The 16,259-nt window shown below is 50.4% G+C and overlaps 1 protein-coding gene across 2 annotated transcripts; it reads right to left on the minus strand.

The window, feature by feature from the left end:
* Nucleotides 1-36: 36 nt before the first annotated feature.
* CATSPER4 (cation channel sperm associated 4) lies at nucleotides 37-15,851 on the minus strand. 2 transcript variants are annotated; one of them, XM_047727661.1, is made up of 11 exons: nucleotides 15,479-15,851; nucleotides 15,281-15,355; nucleotides 14,664-14,807; nucleotides 10,634-10,735; nucleotides 4,795-4,892; nucleotides 4,517-4,637; nucleotides 4,172-4,305; nucleotides 2,750-2,924; nucleotides 1,781-1,992; nucleotides 1,279-1,444; nucleotides 37-628 (listed from the first exon to the last, which is right to left on the minus strand). In XM_047727661.1, exons 1-11 carry the CDS (start codon nucleotides 15,545-15,547, stop codon nucleotides 575-577), a joined length of 1,350 nt encoding a protein of 449 aa, XP_047583617.1. In that variant the 5' UTR covers nucleotides 15,548-15,851; the 3' UTR covers nucleotides 37-574. The 2 variants fall into 2 exon arrangements, with proteins under 2 accessions (XP_047583617.1, XP_047583616.1); XM_047727660.1 differs by adding an exon at nucleotides 10,271-10,311 and having other exon boundaries at nucleotides 4,517-4,892.
* Between the last annotated feature and the right edge of the window lie 408 nt (nucleotides 15,852-16,259).

The following is a 16,259-nucleotide window of genomic DNA, read 5'->3' on the forward strand; positions in this document are numbered from 1 at the left end:
TTACATCCCTAACATTAAATCAGAAAATTTCAGGGTACATTCTCTCTCCCATTAGACTGGAAAGCTCTAGAAGGCAGCCAGTAACTCTCCCATCAGACAAACAGGCTTTTAAGGGGCAAGACTGGCCCAAGTTTGGAGATCTACCAGTCAGACATATTGATCCCAACACAAAACTTTATTGTCAATACATAGATGCCTGGCCCCACTGGCTTCACCTTTCTCCTCTAGGTGCTTAGGTCAACTTGGGCCCCAGCTAGCTCTGGCTTAAAGCAGGGGACCAGGGATGTCCATCCTTAGGACTAATCTTGGCTGCCTTGGCCATCACTCCCTTTCCGTGCTCATTCTTTGCTGTGGGGCTCCTTCTCTCATCCAGCATCCTTCTCCATCTGAATTCCTCCGGACCTGGGGCTCACAGACACAAGCCCTGGAGAAGCCACCCCTTTCACAGCCCCAGGGATTTGCCTAGGTGTAAGGCAGAAGGTGGGCTCAGGACAGACTGTGCCAAGTCACATAGAGATGCAGGAAAATGCCGCTGACTGTATGTGTTCAGGCCCCTTGGCTCCCATTCTGCCTCTCAGCGGCTGCTCTTGTGTTTGTTAAGGAGTATGTTTGTGTTGGATTCCTGAACCTGCAAACCAAGGGGCTTGTGTCAGTCCCCCACCTTCACATGGCATACACCCCCTCCCTCCTCTCTGCTAGCTTTACCAGCTACCCCGCCCGGCTTCCCAGGGAAGTCATTCCTATGTTTGACTCTAGCTGCCTAGTGTCCTGTCCAAGCTTGGGAGCTGTGGACATTCACAAGGCTCCAGGTCATTCTAGCCCCCTCCGGTGGTATGGGAAGCAGAGAAAGAAACTAAGGAAAATGGGTGTGTGCCTTTTTCTCCCTAGAAGCTTCCTCCCTCTGAAGGAAGCTGTTCTGGGGCTCTCTAGCGTGAACCCAGGGGTCCTCTGCCCACAGTGAGCCTAGGTATCTGCCACCAGGCAGAAACGGAGTTGGCTCTTACCACCCTAAGAAGGAGTAGTAGGTTTGAGGGAGTCAGGGACTTAAGTGACTCAGTGGGAGGAGCCTGATGAGGGGTGGGGTAGAGCCTCTTGGAGAGGGAAAGGGTGGAACCAAAGGGATCCGCCGAGGCTGCCGCCACCGGCACGCAAGGGTCCAAGGAGGGGATCCGATCTCGAAACAGACAGAAAGCTTAGCTCATGGGGCAGAGGCTTGGCTGGCCTGGGGGTGCGAGGCGGGATAGCCCTTGCTGGGTAGGAGAGGGAAGCTGCCCGTACCTTCTCCCTGTTGATGAGTGCCGTGATCAAGTCTTGCTGGCAGGTCATGTCACGGATGTCCAGGGAGGAGCCGCTCACCACCGACAGGTTCAGTGACAAGTGCTTGTGCAACAGCTCCTCCTCCTGCTCCTGGTTGAAGCGGATGGAGCGGACCTCCTCCACTATCCTGCGGGCGGAAGGATGAGTACTTTCCGAGGGCTGAGCGAGTGGAAGAAGCTGGGGCTGCCCTCCCATCTCTTCCCTGGCCTCCACTCCGCTCCGCCCTCCCCCTTCGCTCCTATGGAGATCCAAGCCAAGCTGCGTGCTCGGTGAGATGGAAGGAACAGCAAGGTCTGGATTCCAGCTCCTCCACCCACCGACTCCCAACAGTCATTGAAACCTCTCTGGGCCGCAGGGTCCGCCTTATAAAACGGTGAGGGCGTGAAGCCAGAAAAATCTGAAGCTCCTCTCAGCCCGGACTCACGGGACTCGGGACTCGGGGTACCCCCAGTACCCGCCCTACGTGTTGAGCTCATCTCGGATCTCCTTGTACTGCATCAAGTTCTCCTGTATTGCCTCGAGCACCAAGCAAAAGTTGTCATAGGTGTTTTCTGAGAGGTTAGACAGGTGGCTCCCCGACAGTGGCTCCTGCGGGACGCCAGACATTTCCAGACGGGCAACCACACAGTGCACCACAGGCAGCTCGTTATTTCCATCCAGCTCCTGCTTGCCTCCCTGGGAAGAGGGAAATGGAGAGGAGACAGACAGCTCAGCTGGCACCCCTACCCCAGCCCCTTCCCGCTTGGTTTGGGGGAGGATGGGTCTCTTAGGACACCAGGGTTCTAATTCCCCTCATTTCAGCTCCAACCAATCTTAGCCCTCCCACCCTGCTGTAGGAGCTCAGCTTCAAATGCATTACCCCCTCCTCCACCTCTTGGAAAATTCTCATCCCTTTTCAAAACTTAGCACCCAATTTCACTCCTGATAAATCCTACCTAACCAACCTCTAAAGCTCTACCTATTCTCAAGTCATAGTTCCTAGCCCTCAACATTTGGGACGCACTCCCCTTCCACTCCACCAACAGTTTGGAAGTCCTACCCATGAATGAATAACACTGTAGCTAACATTTAAGGAGTTCTATCTGTGTGCCCACTACTGTTCATTTATCCACATAATTCTCATAATAGTCCTATGATAACAGTACTATTATTATTCCCATTTTACGGAAGAAGACGTCGAGGTTTAGACCTAAGGTTACCCAGCCACTCAGTTTTGAGTTGCCATGGAAACCAGACATCTAGGGGACCCACACCCCTCAGATGGCACACAGGGTGGGGGATGCTGTCCCCACGTCTCAGGCTTGACTTTCTCTAGGCCCTTAAGGGTGCAAGCGTGTGTGCACACATGGGCACACACACACACATACGTGTGCTCAAGTCAGCACCTATACGTTCACCCTCTCCTCCCTTCTGCCCTCCCCAGCCCACTTACCTCACTGAAGTTTATCTGATGCAGTTGCCCCTGCTCTCCTGCCTTCATCATTTGCTCCAGATTGGTGGTGACCACAACGACAAACAGGTTGATGCCAATGAAGGCACCGATGGTGATGAAGGTGGCAAAGTAGATGGCGCCCCCAATCTCCATTGCATACTCTCTTGTCTCCATCCTGGAGATGACAGGCAGGGGCCTCATCACCACCCTGGCCCTTTGAGTCTCCATTTCCCCATCTATGAAATGCGGACAATATCTCAAGACCTCCTGAGACTTCTACCTCACTGCTGTTGGGCAGATCTAGTGCCTGCTCTGATTGTCAAAGGATCCACTCTTTGCTGAGCACCTGCTGTCCTGCCAGGGACAGAGCATAGGCCTCAAGCCAGCCATCCAAGGTGGGGATTTGTACATCAGCATTATCAAGATTAATCTATTGGCTATACTCTTTATTCATGTTTTTCTTATTATCAAAAGTAATTCAAGCTCCTTATAGAAGGATCAGAAGGAAGAAGTGAGATATGCAGGAAAAAAGCCCATCCACTCTTAATACCTTATTATGAATCTCCTAAGTAAGAAGGTCTTTCTCCCTTTCTCTCTCTTTCATTACATCCCCCCCGCCACACACATATGTATATATGCACTCTGTGCCAGGCTCTATGCTAAGAGATTTATACAGCTTTTCTCTATTGATCACAGCAGTTCAGACATAGTTAATTATTATAATTCCCAACTGCCAGGTAAAGAAGCTGAGGTTCAGAAGAGAGATGAAGTAACTTGTCCAAGGTTGCATGGCTAGTGTGATGGAGCAAGGACTCAAAAGCCCAGCCTTCAGTCTACCTTTACTGCTCACCCTGTGATTTTCCCACTGCCTACCTCATACTGGGCAATACCTGCAGAAGCTCTTTGTCAACTGTTCTACTCTCTCAAGAGAAAAAATGTATCAGCAGAGAGACCTACTCCCTGGAGGGGACGGGAAACAAGTAGGGTTGAGATGTAAATGGAAAAGACATAAAGAACAGAACCCAGTGGCCATCTGTGGCCAAAAATGACCTTGGGCAGTGGGTCTATGAATGAATGAAATGAGACTCCCAGGAGTCTAGGCAGTTTGATGGGCTCGAATGGGTCTGGGAGGCTGTCCTGAAACCACAGCTCTGCTCTCTTGCTCAAAGTCTCGCTACCCAGCTTTGTTTAGTGTGACAGGGGCCATCTTCATGAACGGGTCTGCAGTAGGACTTTGAAAGGGGGACAAGGCCTCGAGAAAACCAAGACCAGTTGTAGGGGGTCTCCTTTTCCCTGATTTGAAGGCCCAGGCAGCCCCCTCCTGCTGGGCCATCATCCTCCTAAGCCCTGGAGCTCCACTCCTACTGCCTTGCCCCACTGGGGGTCAGGGGGTGGGGGAAGAGATACCCTGCGGACACTCACTGGAAGTTATTGTAGATATCCACCCAGCCATCTTGGGTGATGCAGATGAAGAGGGTATACAGGGCAACCTGCATGTTCTGGAAATGCATGGGCAGAAACGCACCAAAGAGAGTGACCCCAAACACGGAAAACACCTGCCGGAGAGACCAAAGAAGATGCCTAAACTTAAACCAACAACCTTGGAGACAGGACAAGCAGCTGCCATGCAAAGCTGCCAAGGGAATCCCAGGGGTTCAGGCCCAGAGGCCTCTCTTCTTCTCTAGCTACCCCCTTCCCCTAGTCCCCCGTGACCTGGGGGCTCTGGTCAGGGAAAGGGAGCAGCTGGGGGTGGGGGAGGGCACTGACCAGCATGAAGAAAAGGATGAGGGTCATGATGTTGGCCATGTCAGGCACCGACTGCAGGATGACACGGATGATCCGGGCCAGAGGCTCCACCGCCATGCACACATGCACCAGACGAAGTGCCCTACGGCACAGCCTCTCAGGGGTGCCCCTCGGCCCCTCCCGCGCCCCTCCGCCCCTCTTACCCCCGACCTGCCCAGAGGGGCAGAGATGATCCCCACCCCATCTCTCTCCCGGGGTCCAGACAGGTGCCCTTCTTTTCCCCAGAGTTCCCAGCTCACCTGAGGGTATAGGTGATAGCGTTGACATTGAGTTCATTAATGAACAACCCCAGGAGCAAGATAAAGATGATAAGGAAGTTGAGGATGTTCCAGCCGTCCTGGGGGTGGTGGGGGATGGAGAGGTGGGCCAGCACCAATGGCGTCTATCAGACCCAGCCCGTGGGGACATCCTGGGTCTGCCTTCCCACCACCCCAAGGATGGGGGAGCTCAATGTTCTTCTCAGGGCAGGGCCAGTCATCTGCCATCCACTGCTGTTACTTCTCCTGCTGCCTCCCAATTGTGCCACAGAACACACAGGCACTCGTTGTCTCCTGTGTATGTCAACAGCCAAGTGTATTCTCGGAGACACACGGTGGAGACTCTCACACACAGCTGATTCCCAAGCTGAGCACCCGCCTTGGCCAGTGCGGTGCTGAAAATGGCCCTGACCTACAGTTAGGGGACAGGAGAGGGTTTGGGCGCTCCAGGCTTTGTGTGACACACGCTACAATTAATAATAAGATGAAAATAAATACTAAGAAAACCATTAAAGAATATAGCTCGGTAGCCAGTTTAGAAGTGGACTAGCTCTCACCGTGCAAGAGAGAGAGAGACACAGGGAATTTTTACAAGCCCTTTGTCCAGCCAGGAACAAAGTCATAGAGGAATGGGGACAGAGGAAGGAAGCTCCCGTGTATGAAAAGTTCAAGCACAGCCACTAAAGATGGGAACTTATGTAGCAAACCATGGATGCATTTAGCTTTTAACCAGTGATCCCACTTCTAAAATGTGAACCATGGAAACTCTGATCCAAGTACAAAATGCCATTTGTGTAAGGCTGAAGACCACTAAAGTGTCCGACAATGAGACACTGCTGAGTAAACCACGGAGCATTTAGTCAGTGAGCACTGCATAGCCAAAAAAGAGGAATGAGAAAGATCTCCATGTACTGATACAGAAAGGTTGCCAGGATCCATTAAGTGACAAAAGCCAAGTGCAAACAGAGGGAAGACAAAGGAAAGGAAGGACTAAGATACATACATATTAACTTATGATTGCAAGATACACACTATGAGGGGCGCCTGGGTGGCTCAGTGGGTTAAAGCCTCTGCCTTCAGCTCAGGTCATGATCTCAGGGTCCTGGGATTGAGCCCCTCATCGGGCTCTCTGCTCAGCAGGGAACCTGTTTCCCCTTCTCTCTCTGCCTGCCTCTCTGCCTACTTGTGATCTCTGTCTGTCAAATAAATAAAATCTTAAAAAAAAAAAAAGATAAACACTATGAGGACAAACAAGAGACTATAAATACAAAAAGACCACCTGATGGGGAAGGGAAGAGATGAAGGGAAGGAGTGGAAGAAGTATTCTCTGTGTACCTACCTTTCCATATAGTTTTGACCAATCTGTATCTGCATTAAATATTCAAAAAGAAAAACTATTTTTTAGCGGGAAAAAATGTTCTTAAATATATTGGGCAGTTCAATGAACACAAGCCTTCCTGGTATCCCACATTCAGCACGCTTGTGCCTACACATATACAAGGAGATGAAAGTCTGTCTATCCACAGATCCAGCCCTCCACCCAGCCAGTATTAAGCTCCTACTGTATGCCAGACCCTGAACGGGATCATAGGATACAAGGTTTCTGCCCTACAGGGCACACCGACTATTTCCAGGAAGATAGATAATGAATTTAAACCCCATGTGAGACCGATAAGTACACAGCATCAGGGAGACGCAGCAACACCTAACCTGGCCTGGGAGAGAGAGACAGGAAAATTCCTGGAAGAGAAGATGTTTGAAGGAGTCTTAAGCTGTAAGCAGGAGTAAAGCAAATGAGTCACGTGGCAAGAGGCTTTCATGGACTAGGGCTCAGCTTGAATAAAGGTAGGAGGTGAGAGGCAGCAGTGTGTGCGTGCGTGCGTGTGTTGGGGAATGCGACTATCATTTTGGTAGCTGGAACGTCAAGGGCAAGGCAGAGAATGATGAGGCCGCAAAACCAGGCAAGCCACATCTTGGAAGGCCTCAAGCACTCTAAAACAACTGGACCTGATCCTATAAACCATAGGGAGCTTCTGGTATTTTTAAGAATTTGAGAAACATTTAGATGGTGAAATAGTAATTAATAGGCTGTGGGGGTGAGGAGGTGGGAAGGACCCCACAGGGTAGAAGAAAAGGAAGAGCTGGGGACTAAACTTTGGGGATTCCTATGAGGCTGGGTAATATTTTGAGATATTAATTTACAGACTTTCTTCCCTTTCCTTCATCTCCCCTTTCCCTCTCTTGCCTCCCCTTCTACCACGGCTATTTATCAGGGAGCGGGTTTTGTAAACCAGGACCGAGGGGAAGAAGGGAGGGGATGGATGAGGAAGGAGGGTGAGGCAGAAGCAGTCTCCCACAAGCCCTGGCTTTTGGCACTGGAAGCCTGGGCCCTAGAGGAAGGTTAGGGTTTAGGACATTAGTTCTCAGCCAGGAATGATTTTGCCCTCTAGGGGACATTTCAGAATGTCTGGGGGTGTCATGACTAGTTTGTCACGACTGGGAAGGTGCTAATGGCTTCTAGTGGGAGAGGCCAGGGATGTTTCTTCCAGTGCATTGGCTAGCCCCTACAGTAAAGGATTATCCAAGTCAAAATGTCAATAGTGCCAAGGTTGAGAAACCCGGATTTAGGGGACAAGCAGAGTGCCTTGGAGGAGCATTAGATTCTCAGGCTTGCTTCAATTCTCTTGCGCTATTGGAACCCTGGGGCTTAGCCTTGAAAATGTAGGCCCCTGGGGCACCTGGCTGGCTCAGTAGAGCGTGCCACTCTTGATCTCAGGGTCATGAGTTCAAGCCCCACACTGGGCATAGAGCTTACTTAAAAAAAATAAGAATGGTGTGCCTGGGTGGCTCAGTCCTTAAGTGTCTGCCATAAGCGTCTGCCATCGGCTCAGGTCCCAGGGTCCTGGGATCAAGCCCTGCATCAAGCCCTGTATCAAGCCCTGCATGGGGCTCCCTGTTTAGTGGGGAATCAGCTTCTCCCTCTCCCACTCCCCCTGCTTGTGTTCCCTCTCACGCTGTCTCTCTCTCTCCGTCAAATAAATAAATAAAATCTTAAAAAGAATAAGAATAAAAATAAATAAGTAAAAAAGCCTTGTCCAGAAAATGCAGACCCCCTAACTGCTGGTGAAAAGAAATCTCAAGAAGATATGAAGGAGGAGCGGTGTTCTCTCATGGAACAGCTGCCTGCCTGCCTCCTAGGGCTAGTTCTGGTAAAGTGGTGTATTGAAATATTCACAAAAAGCCTGAGTGTGCAAACATGTAAAAATGCACCAGCCCATTCTATTTTCTCTTAATAAACATCCTTGCAAACGTTGCTTACACAAAGCAGTTCTTAGGACATCTAGACTTCAGAAATGTTCTGGGTTCTACACTCTGTATTCTATGAAGTAAAACCTCTGACCTCTGGAAAACTTATAATTTTAATTGATTATCCTGGTAATGGCATTTATTTATTTATTTTTTAAGATCTTATTCATTTACTTGAGAGAGGGAGAGAGAGAGAGGAGGAGCAGGGGGAGGGGCAGAGGGACAAGCAGACTCCCTACTGACTGGGGAGCCTGATGTGAGGCTCGATCCCAGGACCCCGAGACTATGATCTGAGCCGAAGTCACCAGGCGCCCCCTGGTAATGGTATTTGAAAGATACTTCCAGGGCGCCCGGGTGGCTCACTTGGTTAAGTATCTGCCTTCTGCTCAGGTCATGATCCCAAGGTCCTGGGGATCGAACCCTACATTGGGCTACCTGATCAGCAGGGAGACTACTTCTCCTTCTCCCTCTCCCCTCCCCCGACTCGTGCTCTCTCTCACTCTGGGCTCTCTCTCTCAAATGAATAAATAAATAAAATTTTTTTTTAAATAAATGAATGTTTATTTTTATAAAAGGTATAAGTACTTGATGTTTAAAAAATGTTTTTTAAAAAGATTTTATTTTTATTATTTTATTTTATTTATTCAATTTTATTATTCAATTTTTTTTCATTTTTACTTTTTATTTATTTATTTACTTATTTTACTTTTTATTTTTTTTAAAGATTTTATTTATTTGCCAGAGAGAGAGAGAGAGAGCAAGCAAGTACACACAAGCAGGCAGAGAGGCAGGCAGAGGCAGCGAGAGAAGCAGGCTCCCTGCTGAGTAAGGAGCCTGAGGCGGGACTCCATCCTAGGACCCCGGGATCATGACCTGAGCCGAAGGCAGTGGCTTAACCAACCGAGCCACCCAGGCATCCCTCATTTTTACTTTTTAAAAAGATTTATTGGAGTGCCTGGGTGGCTCAGTGGGTTAAAGCCTCTGCCTTTGGTTCAGGTCATGATCTCAGGTCCTGGGATGGAGCCCCGCATCGGGCTCTCTGCTCAGCAGGGAGCCTGCTTCCCTTCCTCTCTCTCTGCCTGCCTCTCTGCCTACTTGTGATCTCTGTCAAATAAATAAATAAAATCTTTAAAAAAAAATAAAAAGATGTATTTATCTAAGAGAGAGAAAGCACACTTGTGCGAACACACATGGAGGAAGGAGCGGAGGGAGAGAATCTCCAGACTCCCCACTGAGCAGGGAGCCGATATAGGACTCCATCTCAGGACCCTGGGATCATGACCTGACCTGAAACCAAGAGGATTTGGGTTCAATCAAATCAAGATGCTCAACCAACCGAGCCTCCCAGTCACCCCTAAAGATTTTATTTTTAAGTAATCTCTATACCCAACGTTGGGCTTGAACTCACAACCCTGAGATTAAGAGTTGCACGCTCCACCAACTGAGGCCCCTGATTGTTTTTTTTTGTTTTTAAGATTTTATTTATTTATTTGAGAGAGGGACAGATAGTAAGAGAGCATGTGAGTGGTGGGGAGCAGCAGAGTGAGAGGGAGAAGCAGGCTCCCCCTGAGCAGGGAGCCCGACTCAGGGCTTGATCCCAGGACCCTGGGATGATCATGGCCTGAGCTGAAGTCAGACGCTACTGACTAAGCCAAACAGGTGCTCCTTGATAGGTTTTTGGGTTTTTTTTTAAGATTTTATTTATTTATTTGACAGACAGAGATCACAAGTAGGCAGAGAGGCAGGCAGTGGGGCTTGATCCCAGCTCAATCCTAGTGAAGCTTGAGTCCTCGTCTCACTTAATGTAACATTGAGACCTGTTCCCACCCAGACACCTCTGACACTCTCCCGAACAGGGGTCAGCAAGCTACAGCCTCTGGGTCAAATCTGGCCAGCAGCCCATTTTTTGTAAGACCCTCAGGCTAAGAATGGTTTTTATATTTTTAAATGGTTAGGGGGCAAAATCAAAAGAACGGTACTTTGTGACATGTGAAAATTATATGAAGTTCAAATTTCAGTGTCTGTGAATAAAGCTTCCTGAGAACACGGCCATGGTCAGCTTGTCTGGACTGTTTACAGGGCATTTGTGCTCCAGGAAGAGGTGAGTGTCTGTCACAGGTCCTGTATGGCCCACAGAGTTTAAGATACTTACCCGGCCCTTTGCAGAAAGTCTGCCGACCTCTGCTCTTGAATCTTGTAAATTAAGGTGGAGACTCTCAAACCCATTTCTCAGGTAAGGAAAGCAAGATTTTCCCAAGATCACAGAACTGGGGAAGGCTAATCCAGGGACTGGAACCCAGGGAGGCTGCACTTCTAGGACAAATTATTTCCTGCTGCATCTCAGACAGACATCTCAGAAATAGTCTCTTTCTCCACATCACTGACACACACACACACATGCATGCATGCACGTGCACGCGCACGTATTCTCAGCTTGTTGGGGCAGAAGCACAGGGTTGGGGTACAGTCCCTGAGGAGGAGCTGGGGCAAGGGCAAGGAGGGCCCAGGATCTTACCTTCCAGAAAATCCAGAAGCCATTTAACCAGCCAAGGAGAACCTCACAGATGAGGATGGTCAGCACAATGTCATCTATGGTAGAGAACAACTCATAGTGTTTCTATATGGAAGACAGAGAAAAAGAGAGGGGCCGAGAGGTCAGTGGAGCAGAGCCTGGGGGAGGCCAGAGAGAGCGGGCATCCACGGGGGAAGGAAGGCCTGTATTCCTGCTGCTTTTCATCCTCAATATCCTTGCGGCTCCCTTGAGAGCACATTTTCCATGTACATGTGCCGTTCATGTTAGCATCACCCCCTCCTACAAAGTAGGAGGGGGTGATGCTCCTCCTCTCACAGAGGAGGAATCAGAGAGGTGCCCAAGGTCAGATAGTTAGCAAGAAAGACTGTTGTCTGGCTATAAACTTTCCCTCCTAACCTCTAGAGTAGGGACGCATGAGAAAGAGGGGTTTGGGAGAGGTAGAACAGGCCCCAGGACTGGGAAGAAAGGCCCTGCCCCCATGATGGCAGATACAAGCCTCATCCTTCTTTCTCTGGTTGTCCCAGCCACTCCTGCTTCTCCAGCTCCCGAATTCCCCAGGCAAAGTCTGGCCAAACTCCTGTGTATCCCCCATACTCATGGGTCCAGTTCCCTGGGTCTACTGATGGATGGATGGATGGAGGACTTGATGACCTTGAATTCTTTTTGAAATCCAACTCACTTTTCCCCCCAATCTCTCATACTATACTGACCCAACTATAGTTTGTGACCCCACTAACAGTTCCTAGAACCTCTGATTTCACCCTGGCAGTTATCAAAATTCTTGTAAAGACTCTTCCCTTCCTTCACTTCCATGGTCAAGACTCAGTGCCTCAAAGCTCACTGCCACACACAGAGGCCTCCTGGTTCCCCCACCTTACCATCACCCACTGGTTCATGAGAGGCTGAGCAGAGCTCCTTAAACCCAGATGGGAGGTTAAGGTTATGAGCCTTCTACCTGTTCCACATTCCCAAAGGGCATCACAGGCCAGGGATGTCTGTTTACAACAAGGAAGAACTTACTTTCCCGTCATCTGTCCCCTCAGCTCCATCCCGCTGGCCCTGGGAGACAACAGCTCTCCTCACTGTTTACCACACGACCTACCTGAGTAGGCCTCCTGCCTTCTCCAAGTCATGAGATTCTAGAGTTTGCTTCCTCTGCCCACAAGCCTGCCATGGCTCCCGATGGCCTACAGGGTCTGAACCAGGTCAAAACCAGTCTGACATTCCCAGGCCTCTAGGATTTTACCTTCATAGACACATATCAGCATTTTTGACCAGGACCCATGGGAAGATGGATGTGCTTTGTATTTTGCAGCAGAGTACCCTCTCTTCCTCCTGCCCCCCCCCCCCCGCCCCCACATACAACTTTTATTTCCTTCTTTTTCATTTGGCTTCATTCTATCTCAGAAGGCTGGCGTCTGCAGTCTGGACCGATCTCGCGATCCGTGAGGGGTAGAAGCTGCCATTTTGGCTGCTGGGTTTCTGCCTCCACCACACCAGAGGCCATTCTTGTCAAGGCCACAAGAACTAAACCCAAGGGATGCTCCATGATCCTTCTCTGGTCTCCTCTCTCACCTTCTCTGGCCCTGCACCCCACCCTCCCCAACAGCCCATTCTCCCGGGTGTTCCCACTCCTCTGCCCACCCCTCCTTATTCTCCTTTCATTTGGCCACCACCATTCTCTGTCCTCACTGGAAGGCTCTCCTCAGAGCTCTGTCCTGGGGTGCTTCCCTTCTCACTGGACACTCTCTCCTCAGGTGGCCTCATCTCCTCCTTTAGCTTCTGGCTACCACGTACCCAGATGCTGTCAACCCTCACGATGCCATCTCTATCCCCGATCTCTTGGTTCAGAGTTGACCTCCAATCTCTCCCTAGACATCTCTGTGTGGATATTGCCCTGGCATCTCCAACCACCACACCACTCAACTCAATCTGACCTCAGCATCCTCCCCACACCTGCTTACAGCTCTGTGTCCCCCACACTCCAAAAATCAGCACCGTCCCCACACAGTTGCTCAAGCCAGAAATGTAAGTCCTTGCTCTCCCTTTCTCTACTTGTGTGAGAGGATAAGGTATGTTAAACAGTGTACACATATTAAGAGCTTACTGTTTGTTGGAAAGAATAGTGATTGGGGGCACCTGGGCGGCTCAGTTGGCTAAGCCTCTGACTCTTGATTTCGGCTCAGGGCATGATCTTGAAGTCCTGGGATCAAGCCCCACATCAGGCTTCCCACTCAGTGGAGAGTCTCTCCCCCCCTCTCTCTGCCCCTTCTCTTGCTTGTTCTGTCTCTCTCTCAAGAAAATAAATCTTGGGATGCCTGGGTGGCTCAGTTGGTTAAGCAGCTGCCTTCGGCTCAGGTCATGATCCCAGCGTCCTGGGATCGAGTCCCACATCGGGCTCCTTGCTTGGTAGGGAGCCTGCTTCTCCCTCTGCCTCTGCCTGCCACTCTGTCTGCCTGTGCTCACTCTCGCTTCTCTCTCTATGACAAATAAATAAAAAATCTTTAAAAAAAAAAAAAAAAGAAAGAAAATAAATCTTAAGAAGAAAGAAAGAAAGAAAGAAAGAACGAACGAACCAGTCAGGAAGGTCATTGGATCTGACTCCTACAGAGCTTTAGACGCATGACCTCTTTCACCCATGGCCCTTGCCCAAGTCCAAGCCCCACCACCTTTCACTGAACACAACACAGTCTGCCTGGTCCATCTTTTCCCATTTCCAGCTCCCTCCATTCTGTGGTTCACCCTGTGGGAGGAAGTATAAGTTTTCTAAAACACATGTCTGGTCATGTGTTTAAATCATGATTACTTCCATGCTTTAAACCATTCCTTGGCTTTCCAATGATGTAGGATAGAGGCCAGCCTCCTTAAGATAACTTAAAGAGGGCGCCTGGGTGGCTCAGTGGGTTAAGCCACTGCCTTCGGCTCAGGTCATGATCTCAGGGTCCTGGGATCGAGTCCCACATCGGGCTCTCTGCTCAGCGAGAAGCCTGCTTCCCTCTCTCTCTCTCTCTCTCTCTGCCTTCCTCTCCGTCTACTTGTGATCTCTCTCTGTCAAATAAATAAATAAAATCTTTAAAAAAAAAAAAAAGATAACTTAAAGACCCTCCAACAGCTGGCTGCTGACCACTTCTCTGAAATCATCAGCCATGGCACTGGACACTTTCACAATATGGATTTCAAATGGCGCAGTTCATATATGTAGCATATTCCTTGTAGGAAATTAAAACATCAAGGATAGGGGTGCCGGGGTGGCTCAAGGGTTAAGCCTCTGCCTTCAGCTCAGGTCATGATCTCAGGGTCCTGGGATCGAGCCCCGCATCGGGCTCTCTGCTCAGCAGGAAGCCTGCTTCCCCCACCACCCCACCTCTGCCTCTCTGCCTACTTGTGATCTCTGTCAAATAAATAAATAAAATCTTTAAAAAAAATACATCAAGGATAAGACCAAAAGCATACTGGACTTCAAGATAGACATACAGAACTTGCTCACAAGATCTTTCTTCCATCCCTAAACACTCTTTCCCACCTCTGTCTGGATGACTCCTACTTACTCCTTCTTCCCATCTGAAGCATTCTTTTCCCCAAGAAGCCTTCCCTAACTGTACAGATTAGGCAGGTTCGATGCCTACTTGGAACTTCCACGTACTCCGTGACACTCAGGTATCCATAATGACATGCTTGTGTCTGAGACAGCATTCGGTCTGCTGTGATCATACCTAGAACTTCTCATAGTGACTTTTGATTAAATTGGAATACCCTCCCCCACCAGGCACCCATTTGTCTGCCTCTGCTCACACTATTTTTCTCCCTCCCTCTCTACAACAAGTCTGGGCCCCCTCCACCACGAAGTCCTCCTTGATCTCTAATTTCCTAGAAGGTCAGAGCTGGCAGGGCCCTGAAGAACATTCAATGCAATAGTCATGAACAGGTGAGGGGCCTGAGGCCCAGAGAGGAAAGTGGCTTGCCCAGGCCCCCTGTTAGATCAGTGGGGGCAGAGGTCGGGCTGGAGTCCCACCTGGCCAAGGAAGGAGTTGGTGCGCAGAGCAATGGTGATGGCGTTGACCACCAGCAGGAAGGCCAGCAGCAGCTGGAAGGCGGGGTGTCGAAGCAGCTGCTGGATATACATTCTAGTGATGAACTCCTGGATGTCCCAGGCATCCTGGGAGAGGGCGGGGGAACTTCCTTCAGGCAGGCATCACGTGGGAGGCCTTGGCCTGGACATTTGTTCTCAGTGAATGGGGCCCCTGGATGAGGGCCGCTCTAGGGGGAGAAGCTGCCTGAGAGGGGTCTTGAAATGGGGGCATCGATGTAGGGGATCACTACCTAAATGGCCACTGAAAGGGGGTGACTACTGGGGAATCTTTGTGGGAGTCATTGCAAGGGAGACCTTTGAGCGCTCAGCTGGTAAGTGACTGTCATACGGGGTTCCCATGGGGAGCACTGCCAGGTGGGTACTAACATGCCATGAGGGGGTCACTGCAGGGGCCACCAGGAGCGTCCTCGGGGGGATGTTTAGAAACTAGAAGGGGCAGAGTTAAGATGGCAGCCCGTGGTCCCTGGGGTGCAGCAGCACAAGGCTGACTGTGGGGGCGGGGGAAATGCTGCAGGCTGCCGCCCCAGCCTCCTCCTTACCTTGGTGCTCATGATGTCCTGGCGGTTGATGAGGACTTGCTCCTCCGGCCGGGTGTAGGGCTCATCAGGGGCCCTCTGCAAGGTTGAGCAGAGAGACCATCAGTGCAACCGTGGCCCCTGGGACCCAGGGCGATGCCCCTGCGCCCTGCCCCTCCCTGGCATGCCCAACTGGGGTAGACCGAGGAAGGGGTCACCTACCAGGACAGTCAAAGGTTTAATATTGGTATCGGTCCACTGCTGCCACCAGTTGTCTTGGTTACCTATCATAGCTGCTCAGTCTCCTCCCACCAGTCAAAGAAACTTCTTTCCAAGTGGTCTTGCTCCCCCTCGTGGTGATATCATAGAGGACTCTGTGACCTCCAGCTGTCTGCATTCCACCAAGGAATTCTGATACCGAGAAAAGCTCCTCCCACTGACTGCCCTCGGTACCCCACGGAGGAAGCCAGGGACACCAAGGGGGCTGGGCTGCGGTCAGAGGTCAGAGGCTGATGGGAGAAGGTCAGATCTCTTGTGCAGCTTGGATGGAGACACAGGGGCTTGTCCCTTCTTCTTCAGGTCCAGGAGCTGGAGGAGAGACTGGGAGGAGAGAAGAGAGGAGAGAAGAGAGGCCTGAGGCCCTCCTCCCAGCTGACCTCAAACTGTACCCCTTCCCACCAGCTATGCCGTCCATGACCCCAGTCCCCAGGGCTGCTCACCCTGTCCTTCCAAGCAAGGTGTGCTTCTCCATCTAGAGTAAAAGGCCCGTCTGTTGCTGTTCGTGCCCCCACTGAGGATGGGGCAGGAGAGCAGCCCTGATCTCCAAAGCGCTTGGAGAGATGCTTACGTGGAAGCGCTCACTCGTCATGGATCAGCAACTCAGCATCCTGACAGGTACAGACTTCAGCTACAGGGCCCAGGCCACTGGTCTGCACACATGGTGGCCTAGTTAACCAAGATGATCTAGTTACTGAGTTAGTTCCCAACCAACTACTAGCTACCA

Source organism: Lutra lutra, chromosome 4 (genome assembly GCF_902655055.1).
Source record: "Lutra lutra chromosome 4, mLutLut1.2, whole genome shotgun sequence".
Taxonomy (NCBI): Eukaryota; Metazoa; Chordata; class Mammalia; order Carnivora; family Mustelidae; genus Lutra; species Lutra lutra.